This window comes from Littorina saxatilis, unplaced genomic scaffold (assembly GCF_037325665.1).
Source record: "Littorina saxatilis isolate snail1 unplaced genomic scaffold, US_GU_Lsax_2.0 scaffold_1037, whole genome shotgun sequence".
Lineage (NCBI taxonomy): Eukaryota > Metazoa > Mollusca > Gastropoda > Littorinimorpha > Littorinidae > Littorina > Littorina saxatilis.
Window position 1 is genome coordinate 6081 of NW_027125855.1, and position 26420 is coordinate 32500.

General features: G+C 44.0%; 2 protein-coding genes across 2 annotated transcripts in view; one reads left to right on the top strand and one right to left on the bottom strand.

Annotated features, from left to right (window-relative positions):
- Nucleotides 1–214: 214 nt before the first annotated feature.
- The window catches only part of LOC138954321 (chorion peroxidase-like), a gene marked incomplete at its 5' end in the record, with an annotated part of 27715 nt that continues 1509 nt past the window's right edge, over nt 215–26420 (bottom strand). The window contains 12 exons of the mRNA XM_070326192.1: nt 215–1963; nt 2371–2473; nt 3530–3699; nt 6470–6666; nt 7803–7983; nt 8284–8596; nt 15502–15597; nt 16159–16266; nt 17897–18000; nt 20620–20686; nt 21345–21515; nt 22417–22540. Of these exons, the coding sequence (XP_070182293.1) occupies nt 1891–1963; nt 2371–2473; nt 3530–3699; nt 6470–6666; nt 7803–7983; nt 8284–8596; nt 15502–15597; nt 16159–16266; nt 17897–18000; nt 20620–20686; nt 21345–21515; nt 22417–22540 (1707 nt within the window). The remainder of the gene's footprint in view (nt 1964–2370; nt 2474–3529; nt 3700–6469; nt 6667–7802; nt 7984–8283; nt 8597–15501; nt 15598–16158; nt 16267–17896; nt 18001–20619; nt 20687–21344; nt 21516–22416; nt 22541–26420) is intronic.
- Nucleotides 10590–14827, top strand: LOC138954322 (muscarinic acetylcholine receptor M3-like). Its single transcript, XM_070326193.1, has 2 exons — nt 10590–11432; nt 13007–14827. The coding sequence occupies exons 1-2, from the start codon at nt 11193–11195 to the stop codon at nt 14336–14338; spliced, it is 1572 nt and encodes a 523-aa protein (XP_070182294.1). The 5' UTR covers nt 10590–11192; the 3' UTR covers nt 14339–14827.

The window sequence follows — 26420 nt, forward strand, 5'->3', positions numbered from 1 at the left end:
GTGTGCATTTTACAGTGTGTGTGTGTGTGTGTGTGTGTGTGTGTGTGTGTGTGTGTGTGTGTGAATGAGAGAAAGAAAGACAGATTTTTCAACCAATATCGCTATGCGGGACTGTGTCTGAGAGAGATACAACTTAAGCGAGCGTGTGCAGACACACACACACACACACACACACGCACACACTCACACAAACAAACAAACACACACACATAAAGAGAAAAGAAATGGCTTCATTCATGTTCTGTCTTTTTCTTTCATTTTAGGCTGAAGCATTTCTGTAATGTAATTCATGTTTTTCACGTTTTACATTCATTCAGGCTTATATCCCTTTACCAACAAGACGTATGTTTTATCATATTCCAAATGCCACAGTTTTGCACAGCCTCATCAACGGGTTTTTTTTTAAGTAAAAAAGAAACAGAAATAAAACATTAACAAACATAGAACTGAAATAATCCTGAAACATAACTCGTCTTCAAGACCTTGTACACAAACAGTGGGTGATGTGGGTTTTTTTAATTTTTATTCCCACTTTAAAAGATAAGATACAACTTACAAAAAATATAAGCGAGAAAAGAAACCCAACCCTATTATGGTGTCGGTTCCTCAACACACACACACACAAAAGAACCGAACAGTCTTACTCTCAACAAAAGAGATAGAACACAAAGATAACACGGATTTAAGTTTTCTAGTTAATTTATGCCTCTATGCCTCTAAATGTTTGGAAGGTTGGATAGCAGCTGCTCTGTTTCCCGTTCCGCTGTGCTGTTTCATTGTCTACGGTTTCATAACTAGAACAGAAACATCCGTCAGAAAATTTAACAGTCAGATACGCCGACAGCGTGTCCGTAAAAAAAAAAGACATACAAAAGTTAACAAAAGTAGCAAATGTAAAGTTTTTGGTTGGTGGAAGTTCTACAAGCTTGTGCTTTTGGTCTCTGCGAACACTTATGTAAAGTCCCGACTACCATTATTACTTGTTATGTGTCACAGTGGGGGGGGGGGGGGGGGGGGAGAGCCAAAAGTATTTCTATCTGCACAGTACCCAATGTGCAAGCTCGCAATAGCGTAAACATGATCTTCCAATGAATTACGCATCATATCATTCCTGTTTTTAACATACTTTTATTGTATTGTGACAATATACTTTTGTTTTAATTATGTGTTTTCAGAAACTGTAAATGCTTTATAATTATACTGTTTCGTACTTTACAAGGCACTGGTTGTTTTGTTCTGCTCCATGTTCGGTTTCTCTTCATATGAAACACATTGTAGAAAGAATCTACAGTTTATAATCAGCGTTTTTCTGCTGAAAACGCATTCTGTCAAAATTGTATGGAAGCAGAAAATTACAAATAACTTGAAACAGCCACATCACTAAATCAAAGATCAAGTTCGCCAGGTTTGTTTACCTATGTGTCCTTTGAATCATGGAAAGTTAACAACATAACACATTCAGCAAGGGTAACAAATTGTGTGATTTCCTTTTCAGTTACCTTGGTCAGATTTTCATTGGAATGTATACTCAAAATATACAGTTTCCGAAAAGTGCTGATGGCGAACAGTTTCAAAATTGTGATGGAAAATCTTAATTGTTCTTTCACAGTTGTCCAAGGCGGCAATGAGATGGTATAACTGTTCAGCAGATGGATAGAACTGTCAGTCATTGAACATTGTGAAGAACCAATCACTAGATCTGTGGCGGTAGTGTCTAAACCAGATTGACCAATCAGCACCGTTGTTATGGGGAATTGCGGGAGAAACTCTTGATGGATGTGACCAATGGGTAAGAGTTTTAGGAGAGTTGGTGGCGTTCGAGTGAAATGGCCAATCAGCTGTTTCGCACACCTGCGGGTTGGCCAATCAACACATTTCGTTGTCCGCAGATCACCAGTGGCGGACGAAGGAGCCCAGGTTCATTCCTTGCTTCACTAGCCAGTCACAACTCACTCGGGGATTACTGAAACAGAAAATAATCAACTCTGTCACTTTTTCTTGTTTGTTGAAGAGAGAGAGAGAGAGAGAGAGAGAGAGAGAGAGAGAGAGAGAGAGAGAGAGAGAGACTGAGAGAGAGAGACAGAGAGAGAGAGAGAGAGAGAGAGAGAGAGAGAGAGAGAGAGAGAGAGAGAGAGAGAGAGAGAGAAGAATGTTATGTTCTCTGAGGCTCCCAAAACTGTGTGTCCGTTAGCGTGCACAAGAAGCCAAAACAACGTACTACAAATTCTTGGAGGTGGTCCTGCGACAACCTAAATCTGAAAAGAGCGGGCCAATCCCATCCGTTTTTGATGCGTATGATGGCTGGTATGCAGTTGTTTCCCTTCGCGAGCGTAGAGATTTGTGATGTGCATTATAACGTAGTGCACTCACTCTTTTGACGGAATCAAGAAGGCGTTGAGCTGAATCTCGCGGATACCGGTCGTCTGGCACAGAATCTGGGAAAGCGTCACCTTGCGTAGCTCAGCCAGTTCATCTGGAAGTGTACATCACGCTTTAACGTATCAACATCAACATCAGGCTGATAAGTCCTTCCGTCGCCCCCCCCCCATCCTCCTCCTCCTCATTATTATTATCGTTATCATCATCATCATTTACATCATCATCATCACCATCATGTTCTTTTTCCTCCTCCTCCTCCTCCTCCTCCTCCTCCCCATCATCATTATCTTTGTCCTTCTCCTCCCCCTCCTCCATCTCCCCATCATCCTCATCATCCTCATTATCATTATCACCATCATCATCATAACCATCATCATCACCATTTCCCTCCACTTCATCATCATCATCATCATCATCATCATCATCATCATCACCATCATCATTTCCCCCTCCTCCGTCTCATCATCATCATCATCATTTCCCCCTCCTCCGTCTCATCATCATCATCATCATCATCATCATCATCATAATCATCCTCCTCCTCCTCATCATCATCATCATCATCATCATCATCATCATCATCATCATCATCACGTCATTGTCTTTGTCAACAACAATAACATATACCCATGTGAGTGTCTCTGTGCTTATTTCTAAATCAAATTTATTGTATTAAAACAACCTTTAGATAAAAAAAAACAAGAGGCGAAGCCATCAAGGCTCACGTAAGAAATCGACAAACAGTAACACAAACTCAATCACACACACACACACACACACACACACACACACACACACACACACACAGAGAAAGAGCATAGGTGAAACTGTGCAAGAAAGCGAGACACTAGATCTAGATCTGTCTGTCTGCATGTAGCCTACTTACAAGGACACGACTGCCAACTAGTCTCGGCGCGCTCAAAATAATAATGACCGAGACTGTCAGTACTTCCTTCGCGTGACGTCTAACCCTCTTACGTCATAATGTGACGTCAATGTAATGTGACGTCTTCAAATGTTAGAGTTTCTACCACAGACATACACACGCACAGACGCACGCACGCACGCACGCACAGACAGACAAAGTTACGATCGCATAGGCTACACTTACGTGAGCCAAAAACTAAAATACTTGAACTTAGCCACAAACCATCCTCGAAGCTTCCTTTCTGTCCTCTAGTTTCGTAGAAAAAGCGGTCGCCATACTTCAGGTTGGAGAAGACCTCCGACATCAAACAGTTGAAGGTCTCGCCCACTAAACCACCATATGCCAGAGGTTCTACGATACCTCCACTGAACAAGTCAATATCGTCAGGATGGCTGAAACATACGACATGATGCTAAAAGTTAACGGTTCAAGGGCTGCATTTTAACACACGAAAATGCAAAAATGAAGACTTTTGTTGTTGCCCAAACGTGGTAAAGAAAAAGCTGGAAGTCGTAAACTTAATTTTATTCTATTTTATTTTACCTGGTTGGTAACTTTCCTGTTGGTTGCCTGGATCCACTACATCCCCTCTTCCCTCAGCCGCCAACCCTCTCCCATAACCCCACCAACTTTCCTCGTCTGCGCTCATTGGCTGAAACTACAACGTACACAGTCGTGATTTTGCGCGAGTCGGTTTTACATGTATCGCCGATTTTTTCCCTGCCGTTTAAGCAGCCCTACTCCATTTTCGGGGGATGCATGCTTGGTATTTGCGTGTTTCTATAACCCATTACACTCTGACGTAGATTACAGGATCTTGTTCGTGCGTACTTGGTTTTGTGCTTGCGTGTACGTAGAGGTTACATGCCGAGTCTCAGTGATTATTAAAAGTAGCCTAATGGTCGAAGTTGGCGGATCATGAAAAATGCGAGCTTCAGCGAGCTTTTTCATGACCGCGAACTGAGACCATTATTTTTAATAATCACTGAGACGAGGTGTGTAACCTCTTTATTCCTCCTTTCTTCAGTTATTCAAAGAAAACAGGAGTTTTTGTGCGAAAGTTTGATCGAATCCGAATCACTCAACCAGTCAACCTGCGCAGGCGATCGATTAATGCGCGGTTGTATAGTTCCGTGCAAATCATTCCATTCTGTTAACACTTCTTTTCAGTTTCCCTGTTTTAGACTAAAATCAAGTACACAGATATGCTGTTATTCTGCTGTGGCGGTAAAGGCAGATATTGTGTGTTCTGTTTATGTTTTAGTATCGCTTAGGATAATGTTCTTTCGTCAAATGGGACTAGCAGACGAACTTTTGCACCCGTGTTCCAACGTTAATTACTGTATGAAGTTCAGTTTTCTGGGGAAAATAGTGTATGAAACCGCTTTATGTTGTTTAAATTGATGAGATGTGTGCATTTGGTTGCGTGTGATCTGTTTATAAAATGAAATATTGTTGAAAACTGACCGTCGGATTGCAGTCAGTGTTGTCGAAGAAACTGCGTTAAAAGAAGGGGAACTACTCTTGTCGGCTAGAGTATGAGTTACTTGCCTTGGGAATTTGCTTGTGATGAACTGTTTGTGCACGGCAGATCTAGATTCAGAAAACAACCTAACTCATGGATTTTATATGGAGATTCATGTGTTCAGGCCTGTAGTTGTTAATTTAAATGCGGTATGTTTGTATTGTTTGCTCCAGAGATGTATATTTCGTACGTATAGAGCGTTCGGAACTTTTCAGTCGCAAAAGTAGTACCGAAACAGAACAGCTTCTCAACCCATTGCACTATCGAGGATTCAGGCTGTTGCTGGCTCGTTATTTGTTTGGTTGCTGGGTCATTATCGAAAAATGAACTAGCTCTACAAGTTTACAGAGGTAAAGAAGCAGAGGGGGGAATAAAAACAAAATAGGCTTGCACATAAGTTGACCTGAAAGATCAGGAAAAATCTCCACCCTTAACCCCACCCGGCGCGGCCGGGATTCGAACACTCAACTTTCCACATGGGAGTCCCGCGTCTTATCCAATGGGCTACTGCGCCCAGCACCCGCCTTATTCGAAAAGAGAGAAATTCAAGTTTTACGCCCTCTGGCAGAATGACCGAGGTCTATTACGTGCCACTGTGGTGACACGGGGGTGGGACATGGATGCCGTCGCTGGGTCTGCACTTAAAGTTGACCCGTGTCCGTCCCGGCCCGGATTCGAACCCGCGACCCTAGGATCCCAAGTCCAGTGCTCTACCACCTGAGCTACCCGGGCCCCTTTTATCGAGAGGCCGAACAGAATTTGGGGCTGTACGTCCTCACAGGGAACGTCCTATTAGGGACATGTAAGTGGTGATATGCTAGAGGTCATTTATCGAGAAGAAACTAGGGGGTCCTTAACGTTCTCACAGGACAAAATTTCTTTTAGGGACATGAAATGATGATACGCTAAAAGGCTGGTAAAAGTGAGGACACGAGGAGGATGACAGGGTGGGTAAGAGAGATGATGATAAAAGTGGTTTTTTTAAGAAGTTTCAGTTTGTTTGTTTTTGGCTCACGTAAGTGTAGCCTATGCGATCGTAACTTTGTCTGTCTGTGCGTGCGTGCGTATGTGCGTATGTGCGTGCGTGCGTGCGTGTGTATGTCTGTGGTAGAAACTCTAACATTTGAAGACGTCACATTACATTGACGTCACATTATGACGTAAGAGGGTTAGACGTCACGCGAAGGAAGTACTGAAAGTCTCGGTCATTATTATTTTGAGCGGGCCGAGACTAGTTGGCAGTCGTGTCCCTGTAAGTAGGCTACATGCAGACAGACAGATCTAGATCTAGTGTCTCGCTTTCTTGCACAGTGTCACCTATGCTTTCTCTGTGTGTGTGTGTGTGTGTGTGTGTGTGTGTGTGTGTGTGTGTGTGTGTGTGTGTGTGTGTGTGTGTGTGTGTGTGACGGAGTGATTGAGTTTGTGTTACTGTTTGTCGATTTCTTACGTGAGCCTTGATGGCTTCGCCTCTTGTTCATTACGCAATAACAATTTTGTTTGTTTGGGTTTACACCCAGTGTCTGCAAAAGCGTTGGGGGTATGTGATTTTAAAAGAATAAGTTTATTTTTGAAAGAATTTTTTTTATAAAAAGGGATAACATTTCAGAGCCACTTATCGAGAAGAAAAGAATACTGACTCATAAACAGCATGCAGAGCTTTCTGCGAGATGCCCATGGCAGGATCATAGAAGCTTGTGATGCGACGCAAGCCGCAGTGGTCCCGGAAGTCGTTATAGGGAGGGATCCCGTGGTCACGTGCTCGTTGAATATTCAAAGCGATAAGGTCAAATCCCTTGCCCACGCCCTCCTCTGTCTCGAACAGATGGTCAGTCACCTGCAATCATGTTACAAACAAAGGCTCATGAACAAACAATCGCAGCGGCTGATATTAACTGGGCGAAGTTAACTTCACAAAGTCTACCTCAGGAAGCTCACTGTACGAAGCTTTGGCCCCGGATCTTCTGTAAAAAAGACTTTGGGAAGTCAACTTCGGGCTCCATTAAAGCCGGCCTTTATAAACTTCGAGTCTTTGAGTCTCAAAATCTATCACTACATCCACTCACTCTCCAACCAACAAACCCATCCACTAACCTATCCAACCATCTTTGAGTCTGAAATCTATCATTACATCCATTCTTTCATCCACTTACTCTCCAACCAACCTATCCATCCATTAATCCAACCATCTTCAAGTCTGAAATCTATCTTTACATCCATTCCTCCATCTACTCACTCTCTCATCAAGCCATCCACTACCTATCTATGCAACCATCTTTGATCTTCTTAAATTTATCAATACAGCCATTCCTCCGCTCTCCATCCAACCCATCTTACATGCTGACCGGCACGGTTGGCCTAGTGGTAAGGCGTCCGCCCCGTGATCGGGAGATCGTGGGTTCGAACCCCGGCCGGTCATACCTAAGACTTTAAAATTGGCAATCTAGTGGCTGCTCCGCCTGGCGTCTGGCATTATGGGGTTAGTGCTAGGACTGGTTGGTCCGGTGTCAGAATAATGTGACTGGGTGAGACATGAAGCCTGTGCTGCGACTTCTGTCTTGTGTGTGGCGCGCGTTATATGTCAAAGCAGCACCGTCGGCTGGGCGTTAATAAAAAAATAAAATAAAAAATCTTACATGCTACCTGGGACATATATTATGCTCAAATGAATGACGCAGCAGTCGTTTTAGCCCACTTGATCGCTGTAGAAAAGAAATATTCTTTTACATTTGTTTCTTCTTCTTCTTCTTCTTCTTCTTCTTCTTCTTCTTCTTCTTCTTCTTCTTCTTATTCGTTCATGGGCTGAAACTCCCACGTTCACTCATGTTTTTGCACCAGTGGACTTTTAAGTGTATGACCGTTTATACCCCGCCATTCAGGCAGCCATACGTCGAATTCGGGGAAAGTGTGCTTGGTATTTTCGTGTTTCTAAATGTATTCAATGTATATTTTTTTTTGTAATTTTTTTTTTACCTCTTCTACGATGAAGGCGTCAGGCATCTGTGAGCGTGTGTCGTGGTCGATGCCGGTGGCCATGCCCTCCACGATATTCTCCACGTTGTCCCTGACCATGAAGGGTTTGAAGAACAGGTCGCGTAGCAACGGCTTCTGGTTCCCCACAGGGATGGTGCGAGGGATCAGGGTGTGACCGAACCTTCCGAGAGAACAATAAGACATAAGACATAGGATTTTATTACAACCACGTGCAGTTCACAGGAATGTTGCTTGGCTTGTGTACATTCGATACATAATACATTCCAACACAACAGAGTGCTCACCGAACTGCGTACACACACCCACTCACACCCACACGCATGCACTGACGCACGCACGCACGCACCCACCCCTATACACACACACACACACACACACACACACACACACACACGCGCATGCAAGCACGCACATGCACACATTTACAACAAACAAACAACCAAACTCCTTTCCGACTCACCTAAACACAGCAGCACCGAAGGAGCTGGGGATGGAAGGGTCGATCATGGAGCTGTATTCGGGCCTCTCTACCCCGGGCCCCACGGCCAGACCTCGGCGCTTCATGGACGCCGGGCCCAGGATGATGGGCAGCCAGTCCGCGTACATGATCTTCTGCACGAGGGCTCCCACGATCTTGCGCGTGCGTTGGAACACCTCCTCCTCGGCGTAGAAAGGCCGCATGTAGTGCAGCATGTGCGCGATGCGGTTGTGAAGACGCGCGAAGACTGTGTGCATGACGGTCAGTCCTGGGTGTTCGTTCACACGCTCGTCGCCTGTTTGGGAGTAGAGGGGACTTTGGGTTATTATGAGCAACAACAAACCAGAAGCTATTATATCCACGACAGTTTTTGAAACAGTATTACAACACGCGTAAAGGCCCGGTCACACAGCCCAAAAGTCGGGTAAACGCATGAATCACGCATAAAATTTGGTTGTGCGAGCTTGTCGGTCGAGAATTTGACCATTTTCGCTGATTTACGCGATGAAAATCACCGATGAATTGCGCAAGAACTACGGAAAGATCACGCAAAAATCACTAACAAACCACGCACTACAGCGCATAGGCACGCAAAGGTCCACGGAAAACCACGTATAATCTGCGCACTATCACTAATGAACTGCGTATGAATCGCGCATGATTCGCGCATGAACTGCGCAAGGAATGCGCGGCAGCGCGTACGTCCGTTCCGCGCATATATAAACTGATGCAACTGCGGCGCCTTGGCATTCCCGTTTCAACAGTCGCAGCACCCTTCGGCAGCAGGAATTGGCCTGACGGGAGATGATAAAATAGCCGCTTTTATATAGCGCCAATCATACGTGAGTTGTTAGTGATACATCAGTGATTCATCAGTATTTCATAAGTATTACATGCGCTTATTTACGTGTTCTTTTAGAGATACATACGCCAATAAAAAATGTTCAGTGATTTTCAGTGATACGTATAGGTGTTACAAGCGCGAAACATGCGTCATATGTCTGCTAATCGTCAGTGGAAAGTCGTCGAAGAACGCGATAGCGGCAACATTTTCGCGAACGATCACTGATATTCCACGCATATTTCGCGCATTGTTCGCGTAAGAACTACGCAAACTACGCAGAAATTACGTAAAACAGCGCAATACTGCGTAAACTCTTACGCGAAGCCGAGTTTTGAGCTGCTCAAAACCTGGAATCGCGTAAAGCGCCGATCCGGCGAACATCGGCGGACAACTACGGAGGTTCCACGTCAGACAAACTGATGAAATGCGCAAATCGCGCATGTATCGCGTAAGGATCGAATTTCGTGCGTGATTCATGCGTTTACGCGACTTTTGGGCTGTGTGACCGGGCCTTATGTACGTAATGCATAACTTCCCATGACCGTCACTCCAAAAGAAAACATCTCAGAGTTGTAATTTTTGGGCAACATGCAGCGCTCTTTTGTGTTCAAATGCTGCCGAGTGAATTGATTATGTTTTCCTTTGTTGCCTGTAATAGCCTAAATACTGCCAAGTGTACCTAGTGCGCATTTGTCCGTTATTTTTGGTTCATTTTTGGGGATATTTTGGGTGTTAAAACAGCTAGCTATACGACCTAAACGGGTAAAGAATAAGAACTCTTGTTGATTTTCGTGTTTGTTCATGCATTTCTGATTTTAGAAACAACAGTTTAAAAACAAAGAGAAAAAATGCACATGAGTTATTGTAAGTCTTCTTCTTCTTCTTCTTCTTCTTCTTCTTCTTCTTCTTCTTCTTCTTCTTCTTCTTCGTTCATGGGCTTAGACTCCCACGTTCACTCATGTTTTTAGCACGAGTGAAGTTTTACGTGTATGACCGTTTTTACCCCGCCATTTAGGCAGCATACGCCGATTTCGGGGGAGGCATGCTGGGTATTTTCGTGTTTCTATAACCCACCGAACTCTGACATAGATTACACACGAAGGGGGTTAAGTCACTAGCAGGTCTGCACATAAGTTAACCAGAGAGATCGGGAAAATCTCCACTCTTAACCCACCAGGCGGCAGCGACCGGGATTCGAACTCACGACCTCCTGTGTATACAGCTCATTCAATATCAATTTTTCGTATTTTTGGCAATTTCCCCCTGAATCATTCATGATTTTATGTTCAGTGTGGCATTGTGATTCGGAACTTTCTTTTTCTCCAGTCTTGGCTGATCGAAACTATATGTGAGAACCAGACGTCAGTGACGTAGGAGACAATGACGACGGTACATGATATAATAACGTCACTTGTTCTTCGTTCGTCTTCTGTGAAATCTGGCACAGTTCTGAAAATGAGAAAAGCGGCGTTGGACCGAATTCTGTGCTGAATAAACTGCAGGGGTTTGACACGCACAGCAAGCAAAAGCAAGACCAAGTCAAATTAGTCGACGAGAGGTGTGTACCAGAAAGACGTAGCTAAGTTTACGCATGACAATTAGCTGAGGTTGTGCGTACAAGTAGGAGATGAGCTCACAAAAACAACAGAGAACAGCGCAGCGTCGAAAGGATCTGAGAACTTGCTTTGCGGAGAGAATAAGAGAGGGGAAAAAATACCGAAGACAATCTCAGCTGAGGATACGCTTACCGTAGAAATAAGATCGTGGATATCAAAGGTGCCAGTTTGTTAGGCAAGAAATACCAGTTTATTAGTCAGTGTTTGTTGCGACTCTCAACGCACGAGTGCACTTGTCGACGCTTCGAATCGTATCCATGGATGTTAGGCAGCTAAGAAACCTTCGGTGATATCATTATTGTGAATAACAGTAATTTGTGCGACAGCAACTTATATACTCCAAGCACGGTGATCGATCAAGACACTAAAAGATGAAATCAGCAGCTTCAGCCCTTTTTGTCCTTAGAACTTAAATTTGAACAGAAACAGCAATGAACGCAGAAAAGCTGCTTTTTGACGAACATGCGAACGCTGACATCAAAGGCTTAGTCATTGCCGTTTCCTTCGTCGCTCTCGTCACCATCGTCTTCAACGCCATCATCATTGCAGCATTCATCGCGCATCGTCCCCTCAGGAACTTTGCCGACCTCTTCATCCTGAACACGTGCATAGCGGACCTGGGAGTCGGCCTGGGGTTGATTTCTCAGATCGTCTTCTACAAGCAGGGCAAGGTTTGGCCATTCGTGTGCTATTGCTTTTTATATTTAGTCAAGTTTTGACTAAATATTTTAACATCGAGGGGGAATCGAAACGAGGGTCGTGGTGTATGTGCGTGTGTGTGTGTGTCTGTGTGTCTGTGTGTGTGTGTGTGTGTAGAGCGATTCAGACTAAACTACTGGACCGATCTTTATGAAATTTGACATGAGAGTTCCTGGGTATGAAATCCCCGAACGTTTTTTTCATTTTTTTGATAAATGTCTTTGATGACGTCATATCCGGCTTTTCGTGAAAGTTGAGGCGGCACTGTCACGCCCTCATTTTTCAACCAAATTGGTTGAAATTTTGGTCAAGTAATCTTCGACGAAGCCCGGACTTCGGTATTGCATTTCAGCTTGGTGGCTTAAAAATTAATTAATGACTTTGGTCATTAAAAATCTGAAAATTGTAAAAAAAAATAAAAATTTATAAAACGATCCAAATTTACGTTTATCTTATTCTCCATCATTTGCTGATTCCAAAAACATATCAATATGTTATATTCGGATTAAAAACAAGCTCTGAAAATTAAATATATAAAAATTATTATCAAAATTAAAGCCATATGTACTCGATGACTATACACGCTAATTGCTTTACCAACAGCTGGAGACATGCTAAATTAAGTTCCCTGCAAAATATTGTGGTCTAGGACCCCTTCAGTGTTGAGATATGTTAATTTTCATTTTGATCTGGATCGTCCTATTTATAGATTTGCCAACAGAGGTAGCGTTGACGCAAGGGAAATAACTCCGCGTCTTTGTTTACATCCAAAGTTTTTGAGACTCTAAAACAAGCTGTAATGCATGTATATGGTCCGCGCATGGCGACATATCGTCATTACATGGTCTTATGGTGCGTTTGACATCGATTATGGGCAAACTACACTTTGTAAACACGGGAGCGCGTACATATGCCTTTAAATTGTCCAAATCAATTTAAAAACACTTTCATCTTCTTTCTTGTCGGTTCCTGATTCCAAAAACATATAAATATGATATGTTTGGATTAAAAACACGATCAGAAAGTTAAAACGAAGAGAGGTACAGAAAAGCGTGCTAAGCAGCATAGCGTAACCACTACCGCGCTAAATGGCATTGCGTTCAGTTTCATTCTGTGAGTTCGACAGCTACTTGACTAAATATTGTATTTTCGCCTTACGCGACTTGTATGTTATTTGTTACGTCCTGATTTGTCTTGTCTATTTTGGGGTTTTTTTGGTCCCCAGTCTAAGAAATTATTTGGGACATGATGTGGTGATTCGCTAAAATTTGTCAAACTCAAAGCCTGATTTGCCAAAATGTAATTTTTTAAATAGGATATTGGGAGGGGCGCAAGTTTGTGAGCTGGTTAATGTGGTGTGTGTGTGTGTGTGTGTGTGTGTGTGTGTGTGTGTGTGTGTGTGTGTGTGTGTGTGTGTGTGTGTGTGTGTGTGTGAGTTTTTAATCTCATCATATCTTATCGTCGGTATCTCATCATATCTCACCTGATTTCGTCATATCTCATTTCATCTTAATATATTATTTCATCCCATCTTATCTGACGCCAGGTGTGGACGGGAGGCCTGGAGCTGTGCGTGCTGTCGCTGGTGGCGACGTGGGAGTGCTGCATCGTCTCCATCATCTCCGTCGTCCTCATCTTCCTCGACCGCTTCGTTCTGGTCACCTACCCCGAGTGCTACCGACAGCGGCAGAGCAGGCGGCTGTCGTCCTTGACCCTCCTCTCCACCTGGGTGGTCGTGTTCCTCCTGGACGCCGTTCCTACCCTGGTGCTGGCCGGCGACAGGATCCCCGAAGGCCACTGCACGCTCCCTTACAGAAGGACCGGCGGGTCTATGATCACCTTCTCCGTTCTCCTCTTCATCCCGCTCTTTACCTTGCCCCTCCTCACAGAGCTGGTCTACATCAACATCAAAAAGCTATACGTGTTTGTAGACAAGCGCAAGACTCTTGTCAAGTATGGCATCCGTCTTGAGCCCCGCAAGCTGTTGCCCACGGTGGGCCCGTCAAGGGGTTTTAACCCCTCCAAGGAAGTCTTGGTGGGGAGCCTCGACTCCTCACGAGCGCGTCACATGTTCGCGGTGGGGCCGTCAAGGAGTACTTGCCCCTCCAAAGAGGGCTTACCGGGGAGCGGTTCCGCGAAGGCACTACTTCACATGACCGCGGGTAACAGCCCGACCAACACCCTGTCTGCTACGGCTGTTAAAGCTCAATCGCAAGACTTGAACGCGTCGCAAGGACCTGTTATGGGCACGCAAGTCGTCCCCGTAGTCTCACAGTTGAGGATTGACTCCTCGAAGGAACTTCACATGACCGCAGAGAACAAACCGACCAACACCCTGTCTGTTACGGCTTATAAAGCTCAATCGCAAGACTGGAGCACGTCGCGAGGATCCGTCATGGGCACACAACTCGTCCCCGTAGTCTCACAATCGAGGAGTGTTGACCGGTCAGAAAGACGACACAGCTCGCTACTACGAGAAGTAGCAGGCCAGAACTGTTGCGTGGCGTGGCTGCAGTCTCTGCAACCTTTGCCCAGGGAGCTGGAGATGGACACGACGGCGAGGCACTTCAGCATGACGTGCAAGTCCAAGCTGCTGAAGGAAGCCCGTCTGTTGTGGGGTCTGGTGCTCGTCTTCATCGCGTGCGTGGCGCCCCTGGCTCTCATGCTGCTGGTGCGGGGCATCTGCAGGACAACCTCCTCCACCAAATGCCCCGTCACCAGCCAGTCCATCTTCTTCGAGCTGTCCACCTGGCTGGTGCAGATGACCTCCACTCTCCACCCGCTGCTCTTCGCCGTGCAGCATCCCAGGATCCGCCATGTACTGCTGACATGGTTGCAGCGATGCTTTTCTTCCTCTCCGAGGCGCGGCGATAACTAGTGATGAGGTCTGTGCGCGTGCCTTCCTGGCTGACTCACTGACTATTTACACTTTGACAGTCTTCCATTTGAAACTTCGAGGTTGTCATTCTGGATTGACGCCTGATCAAAGTACCATTGAAGCCCGACGGAGCGAAGCGACGAAGGGTTTCAATTGGGCTTTGGGGGGGCGTCAATCCACAATGAAGACCTCGAAGTTTCAAATGGTAGCCTGTCAATGTAATTGTTTTTCAATCTGACGACGAACTCTTTCCTGCTTTCATGCGGTTGCAAACAGACCAATACTACTTTCAGTGCACTTACCCAGGGGCGGATCAGTTGCTTTGTAAGAGGGGGTGCACTTTGAATCAAAAGTGAATGTGATGGGCGCGAAGCGCCCGAATTTGCTAGGGGGGTCCGGAAAATGTTTTGGCCCAAAGAAGCAAAATGGTGCCATCTGGTGCCATTTGAACTTAGAAATGGTCATAGAATCAGCTTTCCAATTTTATTTTATTTTTTTGCTGGAGGGGGGGGGGGGGGGGTGCACAGGGTGCGGGGGGTGCACCTGCACCCTGTGCACCCCCCCCCCCTCGTCCGCCCCTGCTTACCTACAAGGGTCAAGTCCCAAGAAATGTGTTTCCGTATTCCTATATTTTCACTCTGCCCTGGGTGGTTTTTTTTTCTTCACATGCACTAAAATCTAACCGAGACTAGTCGAGGTCGTATCAATGCGCCTCGCCAGCAGGTGGTCATTGGCTTTTGTAACTAGTGTTCATCCAGAAATGATGACCGTTAATTTTTAATGAGTTGAGACAATCTGACCAATCACAGAATCTGTTTTATTGAAACGCCAACTTGATTGAATTACAATATACGTTTAACGTTCTGTCAGAACGGTTAGCCTGCATTGGGGCAGGTGTTGGTAATACGCTGAGGATACGGTGCAGTGTGATATTTTGACTCTAACACGCGCAAGCATTTTGGCTTTTCTCGTAGAAGGTTTCTCGTGACCTAGATAAACTCTTGCACAGATCTTTGGTGTTGTACGCGTTAGTTTACACGGTAAGGAAAGCACCTGTCAAAAACCAATCAACCTTGAAAAAAAAGAAGATAAAAACGACAAAAATAGAGAGGGCGAAGAGATGAATAACACACAAAAATCATAATTATTTCATAATCATTTACCTGCGAGGAAGCAGTGATCCCCATCGTTTCGCTTGATGCAGTCATCCATCCCGTTGTTGGGCAGGTAGTCGTCATCCGTCATGTTCAGCAAGTAACCTGACGTGACGCAAAATGACGTCATTTCAGTCAGGTACACAAAACACACAATACAAGGCCAAAACAAATTAGTTGAAAAGTATTAAAGACGGAGATCTATTACAAATTATTACAACATACAATGCAATACAGACAGGCTGAAAGATGAATAGATTGACGAAGCTATAAAATTGTAGGCAGACGGACACACATATACATAGCGTAGCTAGATAGCTAGCTAGCTAGATCTTTCTTTGTTTGGTGTTTAACGTCGTTTTCAACCGTTCAAGGTTATATCGCGAGCTAGCTAGATAGATAGATAGAGATCGATTGATGGACAGACAGACAGGTAGATAGTTAGAAAGATAGATAGACAGACAGATAGACAGATAGATAAATAGATAGATAGGTAGATAGATAGATAGATAGTTAGATAGATAGATAGATAGATAGATAGATATATAGATAGATAGATAGATAGATAGGTAGGTAGGTAGGTATGTAGGTAGGTAGGTAGGTAGGTAGGTAGGCAGGTAGGGAATGACAGCCAGATAGGCAAACAAAGAGAGGTTGGACACTTACCTTTTCCAGGAGCGTGATGCTTGACTTCCTCCAACCGTTCGTCGGTGCTGCCGTAAAGGATTGACGCGTCGATAAATGACGTCACAACGTTCATGTGCTCACGAGGTTCTGAGTATTCACAACAAAAAACAAATAAAAACGTAAATGGAGCGAATCTTGCGTTCAGACGATTTGTGATTTACGTTTCAAACAAGAATTACACTGCAGTATTTTTTTTATATATTTTTTTTAGAGAAACACATTTATCAGACGAATAGTTTTGACAGAACAAGCCGTATAGGGACTGGGTGGCCGAGTGGTAACGCACTTGCGCTCGGAAGCGAGAGGTTGCGTGTTCAGGCCTGGGTCAGGCCGCAATTTTCTCCCCCCTTTCCTAACCTAGGTGGTGGGTTCAAGTGCTAGTCTTTCGGATGAGACGAAAAACCGAGGTCCCTTCGTGTACACTACATTGGGGTGTGCACGTTAAAGATCCCACGATTGACAAAAGGGTCTTTCCTGGCAAAATTGTATAGGGATAGATAAAAATGTCCATCAAATACCCGTGGGACTTGGAATAAAGTAAAAAAATTCCATCTCACACGGCATTAAGTCTCAGGAAACATGAATACACGCATGCAGGAAAAAAATATGGGTAGCGCCGTATGTATGGCAGCTCGCTTTCCCCGGGGAGAAAGCAGCCCGAATTTCCATGAGGGTAACCTCACTGGACTGTAAATCTTATCCAATCCAATCCAATCCAATCCAATATTGTAACCGTTTTAGAAAACAAACACAGATTAAACACGCGGATGCATACTCTCTCTGTCTGTCTCTGTCTCTCTCTGTCTGTCTCTGTCTCTCTCTGTCTGTCTCTGTCTCTCTCTCTCCCTCTGTCTCTCTCTCTCTCACTCTCTCTGTCTCTGTGTGTCTCTGTCTGTCTCTCTCTCTCTCTCTCCCTCTCTGTCTGTCTGTCTGTCTCTCTCTCACTCTCTCTCGGTCTCTCTCTGTGTCTCTCTATCTCTCTCTGTCAGGCTCTCTCTCTCTCTCTCTCTCTCTCTCTCTCTCTCTCTCTCTCTCTCTCTCTCTCTCTCTCTCTAACGTTATAAAACAACAATCCTCTTCTCCCGCGTTTCTACTGAATGTCCACACAGAGGACAACAGACACTGACGACTGCAGACAATATCAAGACAGACAGACAGACAGACACTGACGACTGCAGACAATATCAAGACAGACAGACAGACAGACACTGACGACTGCAGACAATATCAAGACAGACAGACAGACAGACAGACACTGACGACTGCAGACAATATCAAGACAGACAGACAGACAGACAGTGACGACTGCAGACAATATCAAGACAGACAGACAGACAGTGACGACTGCAGACAATATCAAGACAGACAGACAGACACTGACGACTGCAGACAATATCAAGACAGACAGACAGACAGACAGACAGTGACGATTGCAGACAATATCAAGACATACAGGCAGACAGACAGACAGACAGTGACGACTGCAGACAATATCAAGACAGACAGACAGACAGACAGTGACGACTGCAGACAATATCAATACAGACAGACAGACAGACAGACAGTGACGACTGCAGACAATATCAACACAGACAGGCAGAAGACAGACTAACAGACGACCGAAGGAATACATTGAAATTTTTTTTTTAAATAGTTAAATAAATAAATAATATTATCATTGCTAATACAAAAAACAACTTGCGGTACACCGTCTTACTTTGTACTTTTCCAAGTCGGTCCTTGAGGGGCATGGAGCGGACAAACTCCATACAGTTACCCTTGAAGTTTTTTTCAGGTCGGAACATGATCGGAAAACATTCCCTGTACAAATAAAGACAAGAAAAATGTTCATTCAAAATGAACAGCGTCGATGCAATGTCCACCAAAGATTTATTTTGGGAAGTGTTAAAGGTTAGGGTCAAAAGTTAATGAATTGCATGTTGTGCTGGATATATAAATTGTTTATTTCAGTCAATGCTTGATTCATAAGTACATTTTTCAGCATGGTGCATCTACAGGAGGGTGCTCCAACAATGATGCATAGTGCCAACATTTAGCGCAAACTTTTCACAACAGTGCATTATTACCACAAAGCGCATACAGCGATTATATAGTAGCAAGTTGCACTAAACATTTGAACAAAATGCATTTTGCATTTTGTTCAAATGTTAACAGCACAGCACCAAGTTTTGCATAAGTGCACAACAGCACTGACCATTTCACAAAAGTGCATAACAGCTGTGACAATTTTACAAAAGTGCATTGACCATTTCAGGCAGATGGCTAACATGCAGAAATCGCTTTTGTCTGTCTTTCTTTGAAAAGTAGGCATGTTCAAGATCGATGAAGTCATGAGCAATTGGGTTAGATGACAGAAAAGATTCAAAAACGTCAGATTCAGTTAGATGACAGAAAAGATTCAAAAACGTCAGATTCAGTGTTTTGGGCACTGTTGAACAGGAACATTCTCTCCTGTTCAACAAATGTGGGTTCAATTCAAAAGCAACATTGTCACAGATAGGCTAGTGTTACATTTCTGTAAAGTTTCAAAAATATCTTCCATGTTTTGGTTACTGTTGAACAGAGGCATATTTTCCTGTTCAAAAAAGTCTGACACAAATTGTCGTAGTTGTGGGTTAAGGTTCGATCTATACTGTCCTTCAAACGAGTCGTAGAACCGTCATTGTCACAGATAGTGTTACATTTCTGTTTTACATTCAAACGAGTCGTAGAAGTACTAGTACATTTGCGTTTGGTTGTTTTTTCTTTTAGATTCCTGTCACTCATACTAGCAGTATTGATTGAGGTACATAAATCTGTTGATGTACAGGGATGACTTGTTTGTAATGAATCCTTGTTTCCTCCACATTGAGTTTGCATTGCAGTTGGACAGAAATGAACAGGTGTTAATTGATAAACACATTGATAATGGCTTTTGAGAAAATCAATCAATTCTGCAAAGGAATTAACTTGATGACATCAAAACTGCAGCGCCATTTGAAGAATGGTTACCATTTCTGTTTCTTTGATGGGAATCAAACAAATAAAAACATTGACTATCCAAGTTACCATGAATGGCAATAGTTGACTCCTGAAAAGTAGCAAGGATATAATTTGAGACGATAAACGCCTGATGCAATCCCTCCTCAAGGTCAGTCAACTCAAAACCTTCATCATTCGCAACATCAGTAGGCAACACAGCGGGATTCGTATGTCCAGAAATCATGTCGAAAAAATATTACATTTCAAAAGCATGTCCAACCACAGTTGTTGGCAAGTGTTCGTGTCCGAAGTAGCCTTCAGTGTGTGTATATGTATTCATGTGACAGAGAACGTGACCTCATTGTTCAATCCTCTCTCTCTCTTCTTTCTCATTCGAACGCACACACGCAAGAACGTAGCCTACGCACGCATGCACGCGCACGCACACACACACACACACACACACACACACACACACACACACACACACACACACACACACACACACCCCGCTGACGCACACGGCAAACCACGCACACACACACTGACTGTCGGCAAGCATCTCTTTTTGTTTTCTTTACCTTTGTTTATTGTGTTTTCGATATTTGTGTTTATTTTTTGCTTGACTTATCTGTTTTATTTTAATGTTTGCTATCCACATCGTGTGATAAATGTTTCTTCTCAGTCTCCGAGTCAGTTTAGTTTCTGCACGCCGCTTTGGTACTCCTTGTTTTTCTAACTGGTGTATTGTGCGCGACTGATTTGCGGATTTATTTTTATTCCTTTCATATGCAGTTGAAGTGTTGTGGGTGTTATTGTCTGTATATGCTATGTTGCGTCTGTGTATGCCTACAAGAATTTTGGGTGTAATGTGCCTGTGGTCTGCTCGCAGTCGAGCACAGAAAACATGGCGGCGCCCTGTGGCAAATTCCTCAAAAGTCTTCCCGACCGCAGATACCAGCGTCGTCCGCGACGCTGGAACAACGTTTAGGTCAACCACCGCGTGCAGTAAATGTAGAGGAAGGGTCCCTATATTATGGGGAAAATGTCACTACCCTCTCTGGATAACACACACACGCACGCACGCACGCACGCACACACATATACACACACACGCACACGCAAACACACACACACACACACACACACACACACACACACACACACACACACACACACACACTCATTTATCTGACATTAACACTCTTCTACTATTAACTCTTTGCAATCCTATTTATTACATCTTTTCCGCTGCAGGCTTGGCCACAAACTGCGTCGTAGTGATAACTTCTCCTGTTTTACTCTCACCGCTTCACTACCATGTAAACTGAGAAATGAAACAAACTTGAATCGGTCCCGCAAAGCTTATAATATTATATTGACTGGACCAACAACCAACCAACAAAATCTGACAGATTATTAAACGAAAAACAAAATGAGGATTGTCATGCCACTTACGGATCAGCATCTTTACGGACGTGGGTTCGATCCTCCGAACAGCACTTGATCGTCCTTCTTGTGTCCTCTGGCAAGCGAGAGAAGACAGTATTGACATACATGCATGCACTCATATACATAGATAGACTCACACACACACACACACACACACACACACACATAGACGAGGGGGGCGGGGGGGGGGGGCGTGTGTATGTGGACACGATGTCATTGTCCATGAACTACAATTAACTGACAGATTGACTGACTCATTAACTGACTCATTAACTGACTGATTGACTGACCTACTGGCAAGGGAGTGGACACCATATCGTGGTCCATAAACTGACCCCACTGCATAAGGAAAATGGAGAACTACAATTAACTGACTGATTAACTGCCTGATTAACTGCCTGATTAACTGACTGATTAACTGTCTGATTGACTGACTGATTAACTAACTGATTAACTGACTGGTTAAATGCCTGATTGACTGACTGATTAACTGACTGATTGACAGACTGATTAACTAACTGATTAACTGACTGATTAACTGCCTGATCGACTGACTGATTAACTGACTGATTAACTGCCTGATTGACTGACTGATTAACTGACTGATTAACTGTCTGATTGACTGACTGATTGACTGACTGATTAACTGACTGATTGACTGACTGATTAACTGACTGATTGACTGATTAACTGACTGATTGACTGACTGATTGACTGACTGATTGACTGACCTACTGGCAGAGGAGTGGACACCATATCGTGGTCCATAAACTGCCCCCACTGCATAAGGAGAATGGAGAAGCGCGTGTTGCTCTCCACGTCAGGGTGGATCACTTTGCTGATCAGACGACCACTGGGTAACACTTTTCCGGTAACGCCAAACATCCTCGGCAACTCTTCTCCTGATAACAAGAACAGAAAAGAATACTTATCAAAGAAAAAGAAAACACACCAGTAACCAGGTTAGGTACGTTTATATCTATAATCTATATTTCGGCACGTACGTTACTGCCTTCTTCGGGATGGTAAGCTTATTAAGATGGTAAGAATACTTATCATCAGAAATGATTGCAGTTACTTCCCTTTACTAGTTCTCAGCAGTCACGTGACTTGTGATGATTGGTGATGTCTTGAGTGTGCTGTGTATGTGAAGGAGAAGAAGACGCTTGCCATTAACATTTGCTTAACTTCTCTTCTTCTTCTTCTTCGTTCATCTAGCAGGTCTGCACATAAGTTGACCTGGGAGATCGGAAAAATCTCCACTCTTAACCCACCATGGCGGCAGCGACCGGGATTCGAACTCACGACCTCCCGATTAGGAGGCCGACGTCTTACCACCACGCCACTGCGCCCGTCATTTGCTTAACATTTTATTTTGTGTTCAATCATTTCTGAATGTTGTATGTGTTTAGTTCGATAAAACCCCCTTTACAGGAATAATGCAAAGCGTTTGTGCTTCTCCACCCTCTGTGCTAGCCAAAAGAACATCCAAACCATGGTCTTGCGATTTCTGAGATTCGTTAAAGCATGTCCTTAGAATAAAGAGACGTGTAAGCAAATAGTGAAAATACTGGGCAGGAGGAGGGTGATTTGTCTTCTTATTTATTTGCTTAAAAGAAAGAAAGAAAAGGACTGTGTAAAATACTTTGAGATTTGCTTTGTGTGTGTGTGTGTGTGTGTGTGTGTGTGTGTGTGTGTGTGTGTGTGTGTGTGTGTGTGTGTGCGTACGAGCGTGCGTGCGTGAATGTATATGTTTTGCTTTTTTCAAACACCAATAGTGGAAATTCATTTCAAAAAACGTACCGTCTTCATATTGAGGGGAGATCACTCTTGACAAAGCCTTTGTTGCCGCCCCCAGATTGAAAGGGTTGTTGCAAGTGCCGTCCATTGTGCGGTACTTAGTGTCAAAGTTCAACAGCGAACAGCTCTGTCGATACAGATATAATAGCATGCATATGAGGGTGTCAAAGTTCAACAGCGAACAGCTCTGTCGGTACACAAATAGTATCATGCATATGAGGGTGTCAAAGTTCAACAGCGAACAGCTCTGTCGATACACATATAATTGCATGCATATGAGGGTGTCAAAGTTCAACAGCGAACAGCTCTGTCGGTACACAAATACTATCATGCATATGAGGGTGTCAAAGTTTAACAGCGAACACCTCTGTCGTTTCACAAAATAGTACAGTCGAACCTGTCTAAAGAGACCACCCAAGGGACTGAGCTAAAGTGGGCTCTTTTGACAGGTGGTATTTATGGACAGGTTCTCCATTTGGCAAACACCCCACTTCCGATAAATACTGGAACAAATGTTAATCTAAGAACGCAAACACTGAAGCAGGAAAAGTGTTCTTTATTAAGCATATATATCGGGCCATCGCTGTGTTTTGTTTTCTCTTTTTCTTTAACTCTTTTTGGTCTTATCCTTCAGGCAGGTATCGGCTTGGTTTTGATAAGATTAGGATAATATAAGATTTTTATATATAGTCCATGAGGGTAACCTCACAGAAATTCGGGCTGCTTTCTCCCTGGGGAAAGCGAGCTGCCATACAGTATACGGCGCTACCCTTTTTTTTCCTGCATGCGTGTATTCATGTGTCCAAGCCCTGAGACTTAATGCCGTGTGAGATGGAATTTTTTTACACTTTATTTCAAGTCACACGGGTATTTGGTGGATATTTTTATCTATGCCTATACAATTTTGCCAGGAAAGACCCTTTTGTCAATCGTGGGATCTTTAACGTGCACACCCCAATGTAGTGTTCACGAAGGGACCTCGGTTTTTCGTCTCATCCGAAAGACTAGCACTTGAACCCACCACCTAGGTTAGGAAAGGGGGGAGAAAATTGCGGCCTGACCCAGGCCTGAACACGCAACCTCTCGCTTCCGAGCGCAAGTGCGTTACCACTCGGCCACCCAGTCCCTTGATGTTAGCTGAGTCAAAATATGTTCGACATCCTCTCATTATTCATCTGACCAATTATTGCTGTTTATTGGGGGTGGACAGTGCAGTTGTAGTGAATCAGGAGTTCTGGTTGCAAACAATGGGACAAGCTTGCTTCATCGCCTCTGTCGTCTACTTCCCACTTAGTCACGGTTGTTGCTCCACTGCTTTCTTGTTTAAGCCAGGCAGGGAAGGGGGCGGGGACGTAGCTCAGTTGGTAGCGCGCTGGCTTTGTAGCCAGTTGGTCGCTATCAGCGTGGGTTCGATCCCCACGTTCGGCGAGAGATTTATTTCTCGGAGTCAACTTTGTGCAGACTCTCTTCGGTGTCCGAACACCCCCGTGTGCACACATGCGCACGAAAAAGATCCCACGTTCACAGCGAAAGTCTCAGGGCTTGGAAAACACGAAGACACGCATGCATCATCTCTCGTCTCTGATTATCATGATCGTATTTCGATACTTTGACGAGACAAACCCAATGCTGGTGTGTCGAAGACGACAGCCACAGCGGGCTTGTTCGAATCAAAGTATCACACCATATCTTCAGCGTATTACCAATACCTGTCCCAATATAGACCAGTTGGTCTAAGAGGACGTTAAACCCTAATAGTCAGTCAGGCAGGGAAGAATAGTAACGACAAGTATCTTTATCCTATCCAAAGAGAAGGCGATCTGATTGCAGTTATAGCGGTCTAGACACCCGGTGTAACACGAAATTTTTACTCCACAAAAAAATTACTCCGGAGTAAATATTTCGTACGAAATTCTTACTCCGAGTACACTTTTCGTACGAGAAAAGAACTCCCCAAGGCACGAAAAAATTACTCCCTCCACGAAATTTTTACTCCCCATTTTTTTTACTTCCAGTAAAAATCTCGTACGCAAAAATGGGATGCGGGCGAAGGGATAATGCCAATAAGTGATCTCGCGCACACGAATGTCGCGCTACCCTCCTTCCACCCCTTCCACCACCAAGACTGACAGGGAACAAGGGAGTAAAAATTTCGTACACCTGGCATGGGAAGTTAAATTGCTTGTGTTTGGGTGAAGTAATTTATTCGTTATTTATTCTTCATGGGAGTAACATTTTTGAACGAAATGTTTACTCGGAACTCACCTGTCTTGGGGAGTAATTTTCTCGTGTAATGGGGGAGTGCTTTTTTCATAAAGGGAGTAACTTTTTCGTACGAAATGTTTACTCCGGAGTAAAAATCTCGGAGTAATTTTCTCGTGTTACACCGGGGGCTTACGTGTCACTGAAGAAAAATGTGTTGCGATGTGTTCTTTAGGAAGATGAGGTGGGCAGAGGGAGGGGGCCGAGGAGTGACTGTCAAGTCCTCATGAGATCAGTTAGACAATACAATTGCCATGGCCTTCTACTTGACCTCGTGTTCACCCGCACGAAAAAGGAGAGGTGGAAAGAATTATTCTGCCCTGTAATGTGAAGTGGGTTGATTTTGTTACCAGAGTTAGAAAAGACATTGGTTGGTCTTCCATGACAGGTTGAAACTGTTGAAACTTGGGATCGAAATTGAGTGGTCTTTGGTCTCGACAGGCAGGTCAGTGGTCTTTGGTCTCGACAGGCAGGTGGTGTTTATGGAGAGGTGATTTATATAGTAAAACCCGTTTGTGATCCTTCGGGGTGGTCTCAAGTGGCAGGTTCGACTGTATCATGCATATGAGGGTGTCAAATTTCAACAGCGAACAGCTATTTTCATACACAAATAGCATCATGCATATGAGGGTGTCAAAGTTTAACAGCGAACAGCACTGTCCATACACAAATAGTAGCATGCGATGCATATGAGGGTGTCAAAGTAACAGCTCTGTTGGAACACAAATAGTATCATGCGTACGAGGGTAGGACCAGAAGTATATATACTCAGATACCGAACATGTTTAGATGTACGAGTGACAGCAAACGAGATGGGGTTGGTTGTTTTTTCACAGCCAGCCCCATAAAACTATTTGTGCATCAAGATAATTATACTTAATTCCGATGCAGTGACCAATAGCAAGAATCTCGAACACAGCACAAACAAACAAACAAACAAACATACACTCCCTCTCTCTCACACACACACACACTCACACACACACACATACACACACACACACACACACACACACACACACACACACATACACACACATATACACATACACACACACATACATACACACACATACACATACACATACACACACACACACACACACACACACACACACACACACACACACACACACACACACACACATTCTGATAAATGTTACGTTAAGTACATTTGCCTGGCATTGTGTACCCTGAATACATCTTATTGGTGTATATTTTCTCGATGCTGGCTGTGCACAACCAAATTTAAATTGAGAACGTGTATGAATCAATCCGAAGACAGATATTTCGACTGCAATCTACCTCCCATACCACCACCACACGTCTACCTCCGACAACCACATGCCCCCCCCCCCCCCCTCTTCCCCCTCCCGGGAACCCACACAAAAACCCAACGCGCTTTTGACAAAAATATATAACCGCCAGACGCCGACGTTTTGTCTGTTGCTGGCTATTCCTTAAAAGTGCTAACATCGTTCAGAGACAGCTGAGAGACAGCAGAAATCCGCTTTGATCAGTTGAGACAGGTCATTTGCATATTATGCAGCCGCGGACGTGCATCAGTTGAAATCAAAACCGTCTGTCACAAAGGTCCCGAACCTTTACGCATGAAAACAAATACCAAAACAAATGGTATCGTGCAGCTTGTGTTTTTGTAGAAAGTCAATCAGGTGTGTCGGAAACAACACTCACACACACTTTGAAGTGCTTTCCCTTTCATGGTCCATTTGACCTTACTGGTC